At 41.7% G+C, this 19880-nt stretch overlaps 1 protein-coding gene across 2 annotated transcripts in view; it reads left to right on the plus strand.

Annotated features, from left to right (window-relative positions):
* CDH8 (cadherin 8) overlaps positions 1-19880 on the plus strand; it is a 663994-nt gene that overhangs the window by 482090 nt on the left and 162024 nt on the right. For both annotated transcript variants that reach the window (XM_077454372.1, XM_077454381.1), the window contains exon 7: positions 13779-14032. In XM_077454372.1, the coding sequence (XP_077310498.1) occupies positions 13779-14032 (254 nt within the window). The remainder of the gene's footprint in view (positions 1-13778; positions 14033-19880) is intronic.

Below are 19880 nucleotides of genomic sequence, written 5' to 3' on the forward strand. Positions count from 1 at the left end.
TTACATTTAATTGAAACATAATTAAAATCTATGTTGCAGGTTTGGTGGACTTGCCCAAAAGTGAGGAGGATTCCTGCCCACAATTTAATTTACTCACTCACTCAAGTGAACCTCATTAAATCGGCACTGCAGGCACCATTGGGGCACCCAGTGGAGGGGACATCGAGACACACAAAGAGGCTCATAGCTTTTATATTTGTAGCAGCCAGGATTTCCATTGCCAGGTCTTGGAAATCCCCTACGAAATCATACCTTCAACCTACTAAAGTCCAAGTTATCTTGGATTATGGTAATGAATGCCCATAGGCAATTCTGAATGATAAACTCGTCTTGTTTGACAAAACTTGGGACCCCTGGATTAAATATCTCTCGGAGGCGATGGGTATGCCATAGAAAGGGTTTTTTTTGTTTTGTTTTTTAGGATGGGGTACACGTCTATCTTTCATGCTTTGTCTTTTTTTCCTTCTATTGACGATTTCCATTCTCTATCATTCTCTATATTAGCCTTCAGATAGGCCCTCGGTCCTATAGGGGTATTTGCCAACTACATGAGAGTTAAGTCTGATCAGTGCTTCAAGAGGGTGTAGCAGGTCTTTGATAGTTCAGTGTATTATCTTCTATATGTAAGCCCTTGTACACACGGTCGGATATTCTGATGGACAATGTCCGATTGGACCATGTTGTTGGATAATCCGACAGTGTGTGGGCTCCATCGGACTGTTTCCGTCGGAATATCCGACCGACAAAGTTTTAGAGCTGGGCTATAAAACTTTCAGACAACATGATCCGATCGGACTTTGTCCGATTGTGTGTAGAGAATTCCGATCGGACAAAGTGCCACGCATGCTCAGATCAAATTCCTAGACCAACGCTATTGGCTACTAGCCTGAACGTAGTCCCGTCGTAAGGAAATAACGTCATCACGTTACGTACGATTGGATTTTACGTCAACTTTGTCCGACCGTGTGTACAAGGGCTAAGGGCCGGTTCACACAGCGATGCGCGGCGAGGCATCTCCGACTTGCCTCGCCGCGACCTGCACGGACCTCAGCGGCGACTTGCAGAGGACTTCTGTATAGAAGTCAATGCAAGTCGCCCCCGAAGTCGCCCCAAAGTAGTGCAGGAACCTTTTTTCTGAGTCGGAGCGACTCGAGTCGCTCCTCTCAGAACGGTTCCATTGTACAGAATGGGGGCGACTTGCGGGAGCGAGGCGAGGCGAGCCGTGTCGCCTCGCCTCGCGTCGCAGTGTGAACCGGCCCTAAGGGATTACTGTGAGAGAGAGATTTCCCTAGTATTTAAACTGCATTATTTGAGTGTCTTTTCCCACATCTTGACTATCTTCAGAGAGGTGAGATGTGACAGGATGGGACATTATGTAACCTCACCTCTTAATGCCGCATTCTTCTTTTATAATGTTTTCTCTTTAATTTATTTTCATTATTCCATAATGGGGATGACAATACACTATCTTTATTGACAACATGTACTCTTATGTGTCGCAAAGATTTGTACCCTGGTTTACAGCCTACTTGCAAGGGCAAATTCTGGATCTGTATACTTTCTAAAATATTCTGAATAAAAATTATTGAAAGTTACTCCCCTGCCTGCTCGAGAAACTGTGGCTCACTAGTCCACATTTGGTGGACTTACCCGTTGCTATCTTCTTTCTGGGGAGATGTGCAAACCCTCCTTATCGGAATCACTGGTAATCTCTCAAAAATTACACCTGAATTAGCTTTGCTGGGTTTAGGCTTAGGAGCTTGGCCAGAACAATTCAATGCTACGCTCATACACAGACGTTCTATAGCACGAAACTGGAAAAATAGCTCCCCACCAACACCTTCAGATGGAGCTTATGTTCGCAAAAAAAAAATCTTACCGTGCCCAAATTCCAAAACGACTGGGCTCCCTGGATGGATTACTCCCGCGCCTGCACCACAGCCTGCTACAATAAATAATGCATCCCCTCACGATCATAAGTACTAGTGAATAATACTTAGGACAATCTGGTCTACCACTGCTTACATTCTTAACACTAGTTATGTCTCTCGACCGCTACTCTCCAATACCTCCCCTCCCTCCCTGCCCCCATCACCAGATACCCGGGCTGTCACAATTAGAATTACACTGAGCAAAATTATGAAGGCAACGCTTTTGTGTTTGCCCCTATTTATTACGAGTTGAACGCAAAGATCTATGACTTTTTATATGTACACAAAAGGCCTGCTTCTCTCAAATATTGCTCACAAATCTGTCTAAATCTGTGTTAGTGAGCACTGCTCCTTTGTCGAGATAATCCATCCAACTCACAGGTGTGGCAAAAGGGTTGTGTTTATAATTTTGATCAGTTTATTATCAAGATGACTTGATACACACGTTCTTGATGTTGTTTCCTGATTTAAGTCATATTTCAATAAAATATGTATAAACTTTTAACTAGTACGTTGTTGGAGCCTAAAAAAAATCCTGGTCCATATTCTATAATTTCTTGAGTATGAACATTTAGGGATACAGCACCCTGATAATCATTGGATTGTATTGATATTGGCTTATGAGTAAAATGGTGCTTCTATCTGGGATAATTATAATACTTACAAACATCCCGTTGCAAATTTCACAAATTGCTCACTTGTGGATGCCTGTAAAAATGATTGCTTATTCTTGATTACAATGCTCCTTCAAAGAAATTCAATTTTTTTTTCCAGCCATTTTTCACACTCTTCTCCCCAGAAACCATGCACAGGAAAAAGATCACGGGACATTAACCAACATTCAGCTGGGCCAAATGATCTCCTGATATCTGCTGATTATCTGCAATTTAAGCCTTCTACGCACGATCGGATTTTCGAGCAGGGAATTATATGATGACAGACTGTTTGCCTAAAATCTGACCATTAGTACGCACCATCAGACAATTGTTGGCCAACTTTCCGCCAACAAATGTTGGATAGCCGGTGTTCTGCCAAAAACTGTCCCCTCATCGGATAGTGTCCGCTCCATATTGCGAAGGCGCAGCGGACAAGGAGAGTCCGAAAGTCTCCGAAGATGAACAGTGCCTGCCCACTTGCTAGTACCTTCTGCCCTGAGTCCAGGTTCAAGCCCCACCATGCAAGTGGACATACGGTAGCACTTAGTAACAGGGCCCCTTGCGGGCTCGCTTTGCTCACCTCGCTTCCGGCACGGCCTTGCTTCGCTCGGCAATTTTTTATTCTAACTCTATGTCCACTTGGATGGTGGGGCTTGAACCTGGACTCAATGCTTAGGCGCCGCCCATCTTTGGAGACCTTCAGCGTCTCCTTGTCCTCCATACTGCACAAGCGCAGTACAGGGAGGACACTATCCGACGGGGGATAGTGTTCGACACATCACCGGCTAGTAAATTTTCGGCGGACAACGGTCTGTTGTCAGATTTTTGTATCATGTGTACACAAATCCATCACACAGAAGTAGAAAGTACAAACACGCATGCTCAGAATCAATGCTCACCAAACATGACATTAGCAGAAGGTGCCCAAAAGGTGGTGCTCAAGAGCTGAAATGCCACATAGTATGTCACTACGTTCGTGTTAGTTGGCTGACAGTCATGCGCCGTTAGTATGCAAGACAAGTTCCTGGCACACACCCTTCGGATAAAAGTCTGACGCTCTGTTGGCCAACAATCCGATTGTGTGTACGAGGCTTTAAACTGTGTGAAAAAAGCATTTCCTAGCAGCCGATAAAATTTGTCAAATATGTGCACTTTTTCCATCTTTGAGAGCTTAGAGTAAATTTGATCTGCTAAGAACAACATTACATTCTGATATTTAAAAAAAATGTAATTAAAATAACAACAAGTAAAATGAGCACAACAAAGTATGAAAAGACAAGAGGTTAAAAAACCGAAATTCTTGTTACAGTAACATAAAAAAAAGAATAAAACAAAAATGTAAGATACAAATATTCTTAGCATGCTAAAACTAAATTGTGTGGGAGTATGCTACATTATCTGTTTATGATATACTAACAAGATATGTTTCTAAAATGGCCTGTAAAACTGTAGAGGCAATGAAATCTTAAGAAAGGTCATCATTCGAATCTGTTTTAAATCCTTAAGAAACAAAAAAGAAAGTACTATGCTATTAAAAACTAAAGTGCTAATAAATAAAATTTTATTGTTATGCGTAATACTAACTTAGCAGCACATAGTCCCTTGTATTTTATGCATTGTCGAAGAAATGCTAAATTATTTATCATACCTGGAGGCTGTATTGTATTTTATTCTTTTTTTTTTTTCCTTTTATCGACAACGTACTGATTCGATGTTACACTGTGGCTTTATAGTAGGAAGCATAGGTGTGCATCCCAAAACTATATATATATATATATATATATATATATACAGTACATACAACAAACATTTTAAAATGTATTAAACCATGAACAGTGCTGTGTCAGTAAAGCAGTGGCTGATGTCTGTAGGATGGTGTCAATAGGGTAGTGTTTGCTGAGCGGCTCACAGCACGGGGTCCGATGCATCCCTGTTCACTGGTTCAGGGGTGAATCAAGTCCTAATCTTTGCCTGGATTCAGACCTGAAGCTGAGCCAAAGATGCACAGGACCCTTCTGCTGTGCTCTGTGCAGCCGCCCCAGACGTGTGTGAACTGGCTCCCTTGTGAGCCGGTCACACTCTCCTGTCATGCGAATTGGATGCGGAGAAAACCCACATTCAATTTGCATAAGTGTGAACCCAACCTAAACACAACACCTGATGTCTCAGTCAGAGAAAGGGACTGAGGACAGAGATTCCCCAATCCCTTTCTCTGCAGCCTCAGCTGCACTGGACAATGAATGAATGGGAAGTGCTCTGTGCTGAGCGGCTCCCTGTTTATTCACAGACTGAAGCATAGTAAACGCAGCAGGAGAAAGATGTGCAGCACTGAGCAAATAGGGTGTGCCCAGACACATCCAGCACACCATGTGTGCACGCCTATGTTAGGAAAAAACAGCCATCGGGGTGAGGTGGGACAAAGGAACTAAGAATACTATAGTGAACACACTGTGAAAAAGAGTGCTGTCATCTTAGGGGGGTCCATTAGTCAATGTTTTCACCCAAGAGTCACACAACTTTCACCAAAAATTCACATAATATTACATTACATTTTCACATACAATTTAAAAAAAATATGTAAATCTCGGGCGAGAGTTGTGTAAATCTTGGGTGAAGACATTAAAAAATAGACACCAAAGAGTATATATTTGCAAAAATTAAAAGTGCTACTTTAACCCCTTACAGACCGGACCATTTTGCTGGTCAAAGACCAGACCACTTTTTGCGATTCGGCACTGCGTCGCTTTAACTGACAATTGCGCGGTCGTGCGACGTGGCTCCCAAACAAAATTGACATCCTTTTTTTCCGACAAATAGAGCTTTCTTTTGGTGGTATTTGATCACCTCTGCGGTTTTTATTCTTTGCGCTATAAACAAAAAAAAAAACATTTTTACTTTTTGTTATAATAAATATTCCCCAAAAATATATAAAAAAAACTTTTTTTTTCCCTTAGTTTAGGCCTATACGTATTCTTATACATATTTTTGGTAAAAAAAATCACAATAAGCGATTATTGATTGTTTTGCGCAAAAGTTATAGCGTTTACAAAATAGGGATCGTTTTATGGCATTTTTATTAATAATTTTTTATTATTATTTTTTTTACTAGTAATGGCGGCGATCAGCGATTTTTATTGTGGCTGCGACATTGTGGTGGACACATCGGACATTTTTGACACATTTTTGGGACCATTGTCATTTATACAATAATCACTGCTATATAAATGCAGTGATTCCTGTGTAAATGACACTGGCAGTGAAGGGGTTAACCAGTGGGTGGCAGTGTAGGGGTTAAGTGTTCCTAGGGGTGTGTTACTAACTGTGGGGGGGTTGGGCTTTCATTTAGTGAACACTGATCTCTGCTCCAATCACATGGAGCAGAGATCAGCGTCACTAGTTGCTAGGCAGAATGGAGAAATGCTGTTTACACGGCATTTCCTCCATTCAGCCGTCCCGTGAGATGTTCATGGGAATGCCCACGGCGATCGAGTCCACGGGACCCATGACCGGACTCACGGGGGTCCCGACCGGCACGCGAGCGCACCGCCGGCGGCGCACTCGCAATGGCAGGGCGGCATTGAATATTGGACTTACCTGTACGCCAATATGCCTGCCCGTGCCATTCTGCCGACGTACATCGGCGTGCGCTGGTCGGGAACCGGTTTGGGCTCTTTTAGTTATAGGATGTTAAAAACACAAGGTTTAGACACATTTTAGCACCCCTCAACCACACGCCCCATTAAGTTGCAAAGGCAATGGACGATAGGATGTGTGCATGCAACGGTTGCAATGCTTTGCTTTACACCAATACCATAAAATATTGCTGTTGTTACATTCAGCGGGTAGTCACAATCCTTTCAAGTAAAAGGAGAAGCACCGCATACGCCCTGCAACGGTGTGTGCAATGCATGCAGTTCTGGTGCAGTTCTGGCACATTGGCACCTCTCTCTCCTCTCCCATTTATAAACTCACTTTCTTCTTTTTTTCTCTTAAAGTGGTTCTAAAGGCTCAAGGTTTTTTATCTTCATGCATTATATGCATGAGGGTAAAAAAAATTCAATCACAGCCAGTGAGCCAATGAGGAGAGAGCAGGGGCGAGGCCAAGCAGCGGCTCTATGTGTCTTATGGGCTTGCTATTGGGGGCACTGGTCATGGGGGAGGAGCCAATAGAACCAGTGGGGGATCTGAGAAGAAAAGGATCGGGGCTGCTCTGTGCAAAACCACTACATAGAGCAGGTAAGTATGACATGTTTGTTATTAAAAATAAAATACTGTAAATAAAAAGCCAAACCTTTAGTGGAGGTTCACACTACAGTTCTTAAAAGTCGGCACGACTTTGCCAGGCAACTTTGAGGCAACTTCGAGGCAACTTCGAGGCAACTTCCTGGGTAATCTTCCTGTAATGTTGGATCCAAATCACATCAATTAAGATAAGGATCCGACTTCCAACTTCCATTGAAATCTATGGGTATAAGACGGCTAGAAGTCACCTTGAAGTAGTACAGGAACCTTTTCTGAAGTCGAAGCAACTTCAGTAGTGTACATTAAGATGGCTCTCATTCACTTCAATGGAATTTCTTATGTCCAGCGACTTGAGATCTGACAAGTCGGATCCCAAGTTGCTGTAGTGTGAACCAGCACTTAATATCTCTCTATATTGTTGTTGTTTATTTTTTTATTTTTTGGGGGGTTTTTTTGCTTTGAATTCTAATTATTTATAAATAAACTATAAACTTACATCCCATCATACTCTACACTTTTATTTAATATATAGGTTATGTTATACTGCAAACTTTTTAATTACAACATTACTAACTGATCTCTATGGCATCTACTTATTAAGAGTTTTTTTTATATTACATACTTAATAATTTTAAATTTATATATGTATCATTCTGTTATATACACACATACTATACGTACATTCCTTATGATTTAATTCTCTGTATTTAATTTTTGAAATGTAATTTAATATTTGTTATGTATTCTACCTGTAAGAAAAAAAAAAAGGTGGTCAGGCATTATGAACTGCCTGTCTGTCAAAAAAGCTCTGCAAAGTGATCCATGTAAAATTAGCCTAAATGTGTTCTTTATTTCTGCTTCAACATACCTGGTGATCCTGCCAGACACTCATGACTGAAATAGTGATCAGCTTTGTCATCCTTCTGTCTGTAATCTATGGCTAGAATACTACAATATTATGCTACTTCAACATATGGCTTCATCCAATTTGCATAATTACATGTCTTGTTGCTGTCAATCATCATTTCAAGGCTCTTATCTGACCAGGCTGAGGGGCATTGAGGGAAACACTGTATATAACAACCCCTATAAGTGCCTTCACTTATATTGGAGCTGTAGTTTTTAGCTGCCTGCATGCCACAGCACACAGCAGAGCGATATGTGGGTGATGTAGCAATGCAACCACCAGGAAAAATGTGGAGACACTCTACCAGTTCCCTTGTTCCTTTTTATGACTTGATTCATCTACTACAGGGGCTTATTGAATACACCCCTGTAAGGAGAAAAACACGTCATGTAAGAGAATTGGTAGCATCTTTGTTTCATTTGCACAATAAAGCTTTATATTCAAATATATTCAAAGGAAAACATGGTGCATGGCTCTACATTTTCTCCAATTTCAATCGGGAGATGATGGACGCACGCCGGTGGCTGGAATGGGATGTGAGACTTCAAAGGGGTGTTGGAGGATGCATCAACCACCAGAAGTGTAGAGCAAATGTGTAAGCAGGTGCAGTTTATTTTCTCCACAGCAGGGGGCGCTCATCCGCTGCAGCAACCCAGGTGGAGTAGGAAGCTGAGAGGAACCTAGTTCCTCTATGGCAGGGATGTGCAATTAGTGGATCTCCAGCTATTGCAAAACTACAAATCCCATCATGCCTCTGCCTCTGGGTGTCATGCTTGTGGCTGTCAGAGTCTTGCTATGCCTCATGGGATTTGTAGTTCTGCAACAGCTGGAGGTCCCCTAATTGCATATCCCTGCTCTATGGTTTCCTTGCAGGGAGAAAGCTATGATAGCTTAGCTATCCAGTTGGATGCTGGCACCCCATGTGACTTTGGTGGCTATATTGGATCAGGCAGAGTCTGTTTTAGAACCACAAGAAAAAGATAGAAAGGGCTCACCGACCTGGCTCATTATCCTAAAACATATTTTTATTGTTAAAAAAGTGGTATTATACACACAAAATCACAACTGATTTAACGCTTTTACATGGTACAGCTTCAAAATGTATTGCATGGTCCGACATCATTCAGTCAATAGTGCATCAACATCTTGGGCACAAGGTGAAGACCCAATAAACAAATGCGTTTTAAGGTTAAACCTCTTCCTCAGAGCTTGTTTTAGATCCTGCACTCCAGGTTTGGTGTGCATTTTACAAGTGGCCAGTGTAGGGACCGGATAACCAACTGCCAGGGACTGTGCTTAGCACCAGGGAAAGGTTCTGGAAGAGTAGGGAATGTACAGGGATATGCCATCCTTGATGGAAACCTTCCCATTTGGTTATGAACTGGCCAGGCCACAATCCGCTCCTCGAGACAGGCACTGCCGGCTTCTGTGAGACTTCTAGCTACTGACACTTTGCTGTTACGTCCTGTGGGTATTCCAGGTTGGGTTGCCTTTCCGCCAGGCTTGTTGTGCATTGCTAGACTTCTATTACAATATATTCTTGTTTTTGCACCTGGACCCATAGTGTTTTTTGCCCACCTCACCACGCTTCACCTAACTACAAATGCACAGCAACATTTCAGGAAGGCACTCTAGTTTCTAGCTAACAAACAAAAAGACCTGACAGTTGGGCTTCTTTATACCTAGTTGTATATTCAATAAGGCAAATAGGGTTCAGATCTACTTTAAAATGTCAAAAAAAAATATTTTTGTCTCATTACTTCTTAGCAAGGTGAAGAATACTCCCAAAATTGTAAATGGAAACATGAAGAATATTCTGCGTCCATTGTGCCTTGAGCTGTAGAAGCCATATTCCCCTTTGTTTTGCACTGATGGTAACAAATATAAAACAACCATATGCAAGAAAATTAATAATTGGTAAATCAATTATTTAATAGTAAATACAGACCAGTTGCAGTAGAGATATTTATGTCTGTTTGGGGGCTTTGTTCTACTCATCTGATCGAAGGCTGCCTTTGAGTCATGGCTAGAAACGATTGATGTCTCCTGTGACCACAGGTGTTAACCCTAATTGACCATATTCATAGAAGTGATTCACTATAGTGCATGCCTCAGGCACATCTCATTCTAAAGCCTCGTAGACACAATCGGATTTTCAGCAGGGAATTGTGTGATGACAGACTGTTGGCCTAAAATCCGACCATTAGTTTCATCAGACGATTGTTGTCCAACTTTCCGCCAACAAATGTTGGATGACAGGCTAGTAAATTTTGGGTGGACGGCGGTCTGTTGTCAGATTTTCCTATTGTCTGTACACAAGTCTGTCACACAAAAGTTGAAAGTACAAACACGCATGCTCGGAATCAATGCTCACCATTCAAGAGCTGAATTTCCTCATAGTACGTCACAATGTTTGTGTTTGTTGGCCGACAATTGTGTACCGTTTGTATGCAAGACAAGTTCCTGGTGCATGCCCTTCGGACAAAAGTCTGACACTCTGTTGGCCAACAATATGATCGTGTGTGCCAGGCTTTAGGTAGCTTTTGATTTATGGGTAGGCAGCCTTTGATCAGCCTTCTGTAATAGAGCTGAACCTGTTGATTGCAGTATGTTTATATGGAGAGGTAGGATTTATCCTTGCAAGAAGCCAGTATTTCTGAACTTTGGACTCACAGTCAGAGTCAGAAATACACTTCTTGCCAACCCAAGACTTGTACTGCCTCACTTTTACCCTAGTTATCTTGCTAGTCTTTGTATCACCTAAAGAAGAACACATATGTTGCCATTATCGTACTGTTGGGCTCATAGTGATGAGCAACTGGGCTTTCACTGGTTCAGAGGGCTTACATTTCCCTTTTCCTGTCTGAGTAGTGCTCCGTACAGGTGACTAATATCAAGATAGAATTGGGTACTAATTCTGTATATGAATTAATTTATGATTCTTAAATATGAATTAATGGTATGGATTTTATTGCATAATTACGTTGGTCTAGCGTAGACCGTTTGCATAATCCATACCTGAGGGATCCTTGTGAAAGCTGGAAATTAATATAGTAGTCGCCGTTACTATTGTGATCACCACTGTCTTCCAGGTACCGTGTAGTGTAACTGCCCTGCTACCGTAGCGGGTTAATCACTTGGCATGGCCGCCATTCACATGATGCCTTGCATATTTCTCAATGAATGCGAGGTATCACCTCCAAGGCCCTGCACCTCTTTCAATTAGAGAACTTGTGTTCATTGATAAAAATGCAAGGTATTCTGTGAATGGTGCCCATGTAGAGTGTTTACCTGTGGTTACTATGCAGCATGGGATGCAGAATACAGCAGTGATCTCTGTAGTGGCAGTGACTGCTGAAGTCATTTCCAGCATCTCACATTTATGTAAAATACATTGGGTTGATTTACCAAAACTGAAGAGTGCAAAGTCTAGGGAAGCTGTGCATGGTAGCCAATCAGCTTCTAACTTCAGCTGGTTCAATTAAAGTTTGACAAAAAAAAAAATATATAAACCTGAACGCTGATTGGATTCCATGCAGAGCTGCACCAAATTATGCTCTCTCCAGTTTTAGTAAATCAGCCCCATTGGTCCAAGCTTGACCAGTGTAACTATGTAATAAAATCCATACCAGAAAGTCATTTTGAAATGAGTATAAAGCTAGAATAGAGGATGTTTGTTTAAAATATCTCTAGAAGTCACTGTTATAGTTTTCAAAACCATATTTTTTATGTACGGATTGCATAATACATGTACCCAAGGAAGATGCATTTTCTAGTTACACATATTTTAGCTTCTCCCGAGTAATATTAACCACTTACGGACCGCAGACCATCGATATATCTCGCTACTTTTGAATACCACTGTTATGGCAGCAGATACCTGCCATAACCCCAGTATTTTTTTTTAAAGGCGGGCGGTCCACTTTAAGATAAAAGTGGTGTCTGCGTCAGATTCACCGCAAGATCACTTTTATCGGTGATGGGAGAGATGCCCCCTCCATCCCTCTGCATCCCGGTTGTCTCCGCTGCTTACCGGATCCGTTGGTAGCAGCGAAGACATTCCGATTCTTTTCCCTGTTGCGCATGAAGTCGAGTGAGGGAATGAGAGCCCCCACACGACTATATGCCAGTGGATGATGGGAGCGGCTTCAAACATCACTTCCGCCCAACTGTCTTAAAGGGACAGTTTTTTTCTTATTGAAAAAAAAATATATACTTTTTTTTTTGCTTTTAAGTGTAAATGTGAGATCTGTGGTCTTTTTGACACCAGATCTCATAATGAAGTTTTACATTGCTTGTAATAGGAATAAAAGTGCACTTTTTTTTTTCAAAGGCACAGTGTAAAAATAAAAAAGTAAAGTAAAAATAAATAAGAGAAAACCTTTTTTTTCAAGACGCTCATCCCTTGCACACGTAAGTTGGGCCTGCGTATGTAAACGGTGTTCAAACCACACATGTGAGGTATTGCCATGATCGTTAGAGTAAGAGCAAAAATTTTAGTAAAAGACCTCCTCTGTAACTCAAAACTGGTAACTTGTAGAATTTTTTAAACATCGCCTATGTTGATTTTTAAGGGTCAAAGTTTGTCACCATTCCATGAGCAGGCGCAATTTTGAAACGTAACATGTTGGATATCAATTTACTCGGCGTAACATTATCTTTCACAATATATAAAGAAATTGGACTAATTTTACTGATTTCTTATGTTTTTTATTCAAAAAGTGTTTGTAAGCCCCTGTACACATGGTCGGAGATTTCGACAACCAAATCCGTCGGATTTTGTCCGTCGGATCTTGTCCGAAACTGTTGCATACACACGGTCGGACTAAGTTGTCGAAAAATCCGATCATTCAGAACGTGATGACGTAATTTCATTACGATGAGACTACGTTCAGGCTAGTAGCCAATAGCTTTGATGTAGGTATTTGATCTGAGCATGCGTGGCACTTGGCCCGATCAAAATTCTCTACACATGATCGGAGTATGTCCGATCGAACCAGTTGGTCGGAAAATATTTTCAACAAGTTGGAAAATTGGGTCCGACGGATATTCCGACAGAATCAGTCCGATGCATACCACACACAGTCGGATTATCCGACAACACGGTCCGATAGGACACATTCCGACGGATTCTCCGACCGTGTGTACAAGGGCTAAGAGCGCTGCACAAATACGGTGTGACATAAAGCATTGCAACGGCCGCCATTTTATTATCTAGGGTGTCTGAAAATATATATATAATGTTTGGGGGTTCAAAGTAATTTTCTAGCAAAAAAAAATGATTTTAACTTGTAAAGACCAAGTGTAAAAAATAGGCTTAGTCCTTAAGTGGTTAAGTAGTGATTGCATTTTACTGCTCTTCATAGCTCCATATAAGTCTGTGGGTCAGCACAGACCCATAATGGTTCATTGACCATAAATACAATCTCCAGATGGCTTGTCTTGTGGACAGTTTTATCTAAAAAAGTTCTATAAGGATGCTGATTGCAATATTTGATAGATGGTCACTAGAGACAGAGACTCTAAAAAACGGTATATGAAATGCCACCTTGAAATATGGTACAGCAAGAAAGTAAAATTGAGAGCCTTATGAAAACTTACTTTCAAGAAAACTTTAAAATAATATCTGAAAATGCATGCTGGCTGAAAATACACTCTGGATTCTATTTTAAGGAAGCGATGCTCGACTTTGCTGCAGTATTGTAATCACTGAGCAGGCTTTATGATGTAACTTATGTGAAATCCTGGTGATCAAGCCTCAGAAAAAGAACATTTTGTGACTGTCGAATTAAAAGAGAAAGGTAAAAAGGATAGGGAACAAAAAGATTGACTTCACCGGGGTAACATAATAAACAGATATCAATAAATGCCCACTCAATTTACGGGCTCAGTCTGAGCGAGTGCATGGCTTACACTGTGGTTGCATTAAAGCTCAGTCAATGTGCTTAAATGAACATAACTTTCATCCATCAGCATTAAATTCATTTGTTCTTGCTTCTGTGGTCATTAGTGAAAAGCATTCGTCTTTGTCATTCTTAACAGCCTCTGGACTTCGAGAGCAAAAAATCCTATACGCTGAAGGTAGAGGCAGTCAATGTTAATATTGATCCGCATTTCATCAGCGGGGTACCCTTCAAAGACACTGCAACGCTAAAAATAACGGTGGAGGATTCCGATGAGCCCCCTGTCTTCTCATCACCTAGTTATCTGCTGGAGGTACATGAGAACGCTGCCATAAATGGTGTCATTGGCCAGGTGACAGCAAGAGACCCTGATTCAACAGCAAGTTCTATAAGGTATGGTGTCTAATGAGAGTTTGGACCTTTTAACAGGTATTAATGTTATGTATAGCATATTGATTCTAGGCGCACCAAGAGGTCTGTACTTCATCATGGATCTCTGGCTTTAGATCCACCTTCACCTGACTGCTCCTCCACAGACAGAAATGATTTTGGTACTACTGTGTCACAGTGTTGGGGATTTACTAAGAACGGAGAATGCAAAATCTAGTGCAGCTCTACCTACAAACCAATCAGCTTCCATATTTTATTGTCAAAGCCTACTTGAACAAGCTGAAGTTAGAAGCTCATTGGCTACCATGTATAGCTGCACCAGATTTTGCACTCTCAAGTTTTAGTAAATCAACCCCAATGTGTACATGTACTTTCCATACATGTGGGATCCCTGTGGAAGCTGGAAATCACTTTATTTTTCACCGCTATTACAGAGATCACCGCTGTATTATTTTGCATACTCCCTTCCCAAAAATAGAAGTTCTCCTAAATTTCTTCTGTTGATTGCAAAATTTGGGCTACGCTGCTATGGTTTTCATCAAAGTTCTTCTTCACCGGTCTTCAGGTCATTAAAGTTCTTCTTCACCGGTGTTCAGGTCCCCAGCACTGGCATACTGGTTTACTACGGGCAGCCAGCTGTGATTTATACAGCTGGCTGCCCACTGCACATGTGCAAGCCACGCTGTGCTTTTTGAATGACCCTGCAGCCTTCTAGGACCTGTGATGTGTACCAGGTTGTGGGTGGGGGAGAATTTGTGGTGGATCTCAGGGAGATCCGACCGAAAGTTTGAAGCAGATATCTGTCAAAACCAGGTACCTGCCCCCCCCCCCCAAAAAACAAGTGGCAATAATAGAAGAGGAGGGGAGGAGGAGGGCATAAAGCGGAAATTACTCTTTAGGGTGAAGTTCTACCTTAACGCATTGCTGCCTACTTAACACATTAGTGTGGTGGTAAAAGAGGGGGCTTTAACACCTACATATCACACATATGTGTCACTGGGCGGCCAATGTTTCTGTGCTGAGAGCACAATCACTGCACACTCACAGCACAGAGGCCGAGCTGTCTAAGACAACTCTCAGCCCCCACTAATGATCAGCAGCTGGCAGGACCGGCTCCCAATCATAAGAACACTGTGACAGCCTAATCAATGTTGTCACATGCTTGCCGATCCTTAACGAACCCCCCCCCCCCTACTTTTTTAAGGGTTGCATGGCTCAGGTGGGAAAGGGTTAATAAAGTGAATGTATATTATTTTCATTTACCAACACTTGCTTTTTATAACACCAGTCTGTCAAAAGTCTTGTTGCTTTGATGTATCTAAACCCAATAGCATAAATGTATAATTTTGCAGCTTCCCAATCCTCAGATCTAGTGGCTGCAAATATTTTTGTCATCTGTGTCCCATTGGAGAGATTTGCCTTTGCTTCCTGCCCCATAGCTAAAACAGAAAATGACAGGAAATTCCTGCAAATTAAGGGAATCATCCATGTGATGTAAAAGAAAATGTGATTCATCAGACCAGGCCACCTTCTTCCATTGCTCTGTGGTCCAGTTCTGTGGTCCAGTTCTGATGTTCACATGCCCATTGTAGATGCTTTTAGCTGTAGACACGGGTCGGCACCGGCACCCTGACCAGTCTGCAGCTATGCAGCCCTATACATAACAAACTGTGATGCCCATTTTTCTGCCTTCAACACATCAACTTCAAGGAACAACATGTTCATTTGCTGCCTAATATATCCATTCAGATGCCATTGTAACAAGATAATCAATGTTATTCACTTTACCTGTCAGTGGTCTTAATGTTATGGCTTATTGGTGTTAACGGATGCGGAAATATAATACTACACTGCTGCTGTTGTAAGTTGAGATATAAGGATTGCAGAAAAGGTCCCTAAAGAAAGGCAGGACAAAGACAAATATAGCCCACCGTAGGAGAGGACACATAAAATCGTAAAGTAAAAAATAACATTAAAAACATAATAATGCATACGAATATTCACAAATTTGAACAAACGTAGAACATTGAGATAATGGTACATGCAGAGTGTATGTGTGGGAGGATAGATATTGTAACAGACAAATCCTTATTGCCAGATGTTTTTAGTTTATCGTAATGAAAACTATGAATCCTGAAGGTGCTTGGATGTAGTAATCTTTCCATCTCCTGAATTTTGTATATGCAAAGTTTTGTGTCTTACCTCATTTTTCTGAGGACTAAGGCCGAATATACACCATACAAATTTATTTTTTTCAACCAAACGTAAAGACTGTGAAGACCTTAAAGTGAATAACACTAAGTTCACAATATGGACCAATTTTGTATTTATATACAGTATGGTAATCATATTAATATTATACAGGATTTATATAGCGCCAACAGTTTGCGTAGCACTTTACAATGTAAAGGGGGATACTACAAAAAATATTACAATTGAAAACAAGAGGGCTAGAGGAGCCTGCTCCTGTGAGCTTACAATCTAAGATGGAGGGGCTAGTGAATCACAATGTAGGGACTGTGAGGGATGAACTGATAAGGGGAGTGAAAGATTTGATTGTTAGTTGGAGGTAGGATAGGCCTCCCTGAAGAGATGAGTTTTCAAGGATCACCTAAAAGTGGACAGAGTAGTAGATAACCAGACAGATTGGGGTAGTGAGTTCCAGAGGATGGGAGAGGCTCTGGAGACGTCCTGGAGATGAACAAGGGAGGAGGAGACAAGAGAGCTAGAGAGACCAAAAGGTCTTGGGAGGAGCGGAGAGGACTGTTTGAGTGATATTTGGAGGCTTGGTGTGTTATTGTTAGTGTTTTTAATTTTATTTGTTGGGCAATGGGAAGCCAGTGGAGGGATTGGCATAGAAGAGTGGCACTGAACGGTTGGTAAGGTGGATGAGTCTGGCAGCGGCATTCATGATAGACTGAAGAGGGCATAGCTTGCGGAGAGGTAAGTCAATGAAGAGGGAGTTACAATAGTCAAGTCGAAAGATAACAAGGGAGTGAATAAGTTGCTTAGTGATGTCAACGGTTAGAAAGGGGCGTATTTTGGAGATCCCCCCTTAATCTCATCAATTGAAGAATTATTAAGCAATAAAAAGCTTGATGGGTTTTAACTCTTTTCCCATTCTATCCAAAAACTATAAAACAAGTTTTGGCTTTAGATATACTTTACATTGAAAGTGAAGCTATGATCATAGAGAAGCTAAGTCTAAAGGACACTCATTCAAGCTTACAAGAGTAACCCTAATGCCGCGTATACACAACCGGACTTTCCGGCAAACTAGGTCCGACGGTCTTCCCGACAGACTTTCAATAGAGTTACGATGAACTTTTCGAACGAACTGACTTGGCCACACACGAACGGACTAAGTAAGTCAAAAGTTTGTTAGTTTTGAACGTGATGACGTAAGACGGGACTAAAAAAGGAAGTTCAATAGCCAGTAGCCAATAGCTTGCCTTGCGTCATATTTGGTCCGTCGGACCAGCATACAGACAAACGTTTTTTTTATAGGAATTGAGTCCGTCAGACAGATTTGAAACATGTTCTATTTCTAGGTCTGTCGGATTTTTAATTTTTTTTAAAAGATCGGATTAGCCCACACACGATCGGATTGTCCGACGGACTGATTCGTCTGACCTAGTCTGGCGGAAAGTCCGGTTGTGTGCATGCGGCCTAAGACTAGAACTTTCAAAAACAAGACAAATGTCCAATTCTAGTACTCCAAATACTATTCATTTTTTCAGAATTACAGGTGCAGTAGGTTGTTTACACACATAAGCATTTTTCTAGATTTTGGCTCATCAAAAAAGCTGTATTAACTTTTAGTCCAAACCATAGACAGCATCAAAATAGAAACCTTATGCTTGTTTTGAAGGCAGGCATGTTGATGGCTAAACATATACTCATTGGTTTAATATTAAAGCTGAAAAAACTGGTGATTTTTCACAGTACTTTCCCAAAACATATGCTATCAGTTAATCTGCATTAGAGAGTGTGAAAAATGGCATATGCTTAATATATTTTACTTGATAGTTCCTATGATTGAGTATATATAATCAGCATGGATCTGACATGCACGTATGCTTGTTTCTCCTTTCATATTATCATTTTGTTTTTTTTTAGATGTTTTCACAGAATGGACACACTGTAGTAAATGCACTTTAGATAATGGGGTTGATTTACTAAAGGCAAATAGGCTGTTTTCTTTACAAGGGAAGTTGCACTTTTCAAGAGTTTAAAAAAACTCTGCTGACTTCTATTATTCAATCAAGTGCAAACAAAATTTCTGATTTCTCTTTTTTTTATTTCCCTGCACGCAATTGGGTATTCTTTGAAAACCTTACCACATTCCCTAAGCTTTGGGGCAAATTCCCTTGCAAAGTGCAAATCACCCCTAATGTGCACACTCAGTAACTGCTGATCATCACCATAAAGCTTTGCCCTTGGTGGGGGTCATGTTATCTTTATTCAAATGTTATTTTGAGCTTTGTTCAGTAACAACATCAAAGTGCAATGATGTTCAGGGATCCACAACATCTGCGAGAAACAAAGAGGCTTAGGCTCCATTCACAACTATAGAATGCACTACAATTGCAAAACGTAGGTTCAGGTGCCATTATTTTCAATGGCCCCTAAAATGCAGTGTGCTTTTGCCACAGTTGTCACGCAACAATGCAGCAAAACACATCGTGTGAACAGGGGCAGTTCATCCATTAAGAGCGCTTAGGCGCTGCAACCTTATCCACCGCCATCACCCCCTATCCATGCTTTCGCCCCCTTAAAGGGTGCCAGGTGTATGGATTCCAATGTGGGGTGAGTTGTTTTTTGAAGCACTGATTAGAGCCAGAGGTTCTAACCGGCTTCAAAATACCCACCCAGGTATGTTACAACAATGAATGAATATTCGCTTTTGTAAACTGATCCTCCTCCCGGCCGATCAGGAGCTGGGTTTTGACACCCATCATCTGATTGGCTGAAAGGACAGGTGATCCTATTGGATGCCTAGGAGGAGGGGAGGAGCTGCACACTGGAAGCTGCAAATGGTGGAGAGGGCACGGAGCCACTGAACACTGCCCACCACCCACTGCCCGCTACCAGATGGGGTAAGGACCAGCAAATAGTGGGCGGGAGGTGCTGCCAGCCGCTCGGGGGGGGTTGTTTGCCGCCCCCCCAAAAAAAATACCAGCTTCAACTGCTTGTGAAGCTTTTAGCCCAAAAGAAGCCCCCGCTCCCTTCTGGGTGATAAGCTTCATGCAATTCTACTTGGCGCTATTATGCCGCGTACACACGACCAGACTTTTCAACATCAAAGGTCAGACGGAACTATTCCGACAGACCATTCGATCGTGTGTGGGCTGCAGCGGACTTTTGATTTGCAAAAGTCTGACAGACTTTAGAAATGGAACATGTTTCAAATTTTTCCACCGGAACTCCGCCGGACCCAGTTCCTACCGAGAAATCTGCTCGTGTGTATGCTAGTCCGACGGACAAAAGCCGACGCGAGGGCAGCTATTGGCTACTGGCTATGAACTTCCTTATTCTAGTCTGGTTCGTACGTCATCACGTTCGAATCCGTCAGACTTTGGTGTGATTGTGTGTGGCCAAGTCCGTTCATCAGAACTCCGTCAGAACTCTGTCGAAAGTCTGTTGGACCTAGTCCCTTGAAAAGTCTGGTCGTGTGTACGCGGCATTACTGTGCAATAAATCATGCAATAGTTGAGGCAAAAATGCAAAGTGCTTTAGGTGCCATTAAAAATAATGGCACCTGAAACAATGTTTTGTGAGTGTAGTGCGTTTTGAGATTGTGGGCAGAATCTCAGTGATTCTGCCAGGATCTCAACACGCCCAGGTGTGA

This window comes from Lithobates pipiens, unplaced genomic scaffold (assembly GCF_037356315.1).
Source record: "Lithobates pipiens isolate NorthernLeopardFrog02 unplaced genomic scaffold, aLitPip1_a1.2 Scaffold_10, whole genome shotgun sequence".
NCBI lineage: Eukaryota > Metazoa > Chordata > Amphibia > Anura > Ranidae > Lithobates > Lithobates pipiens.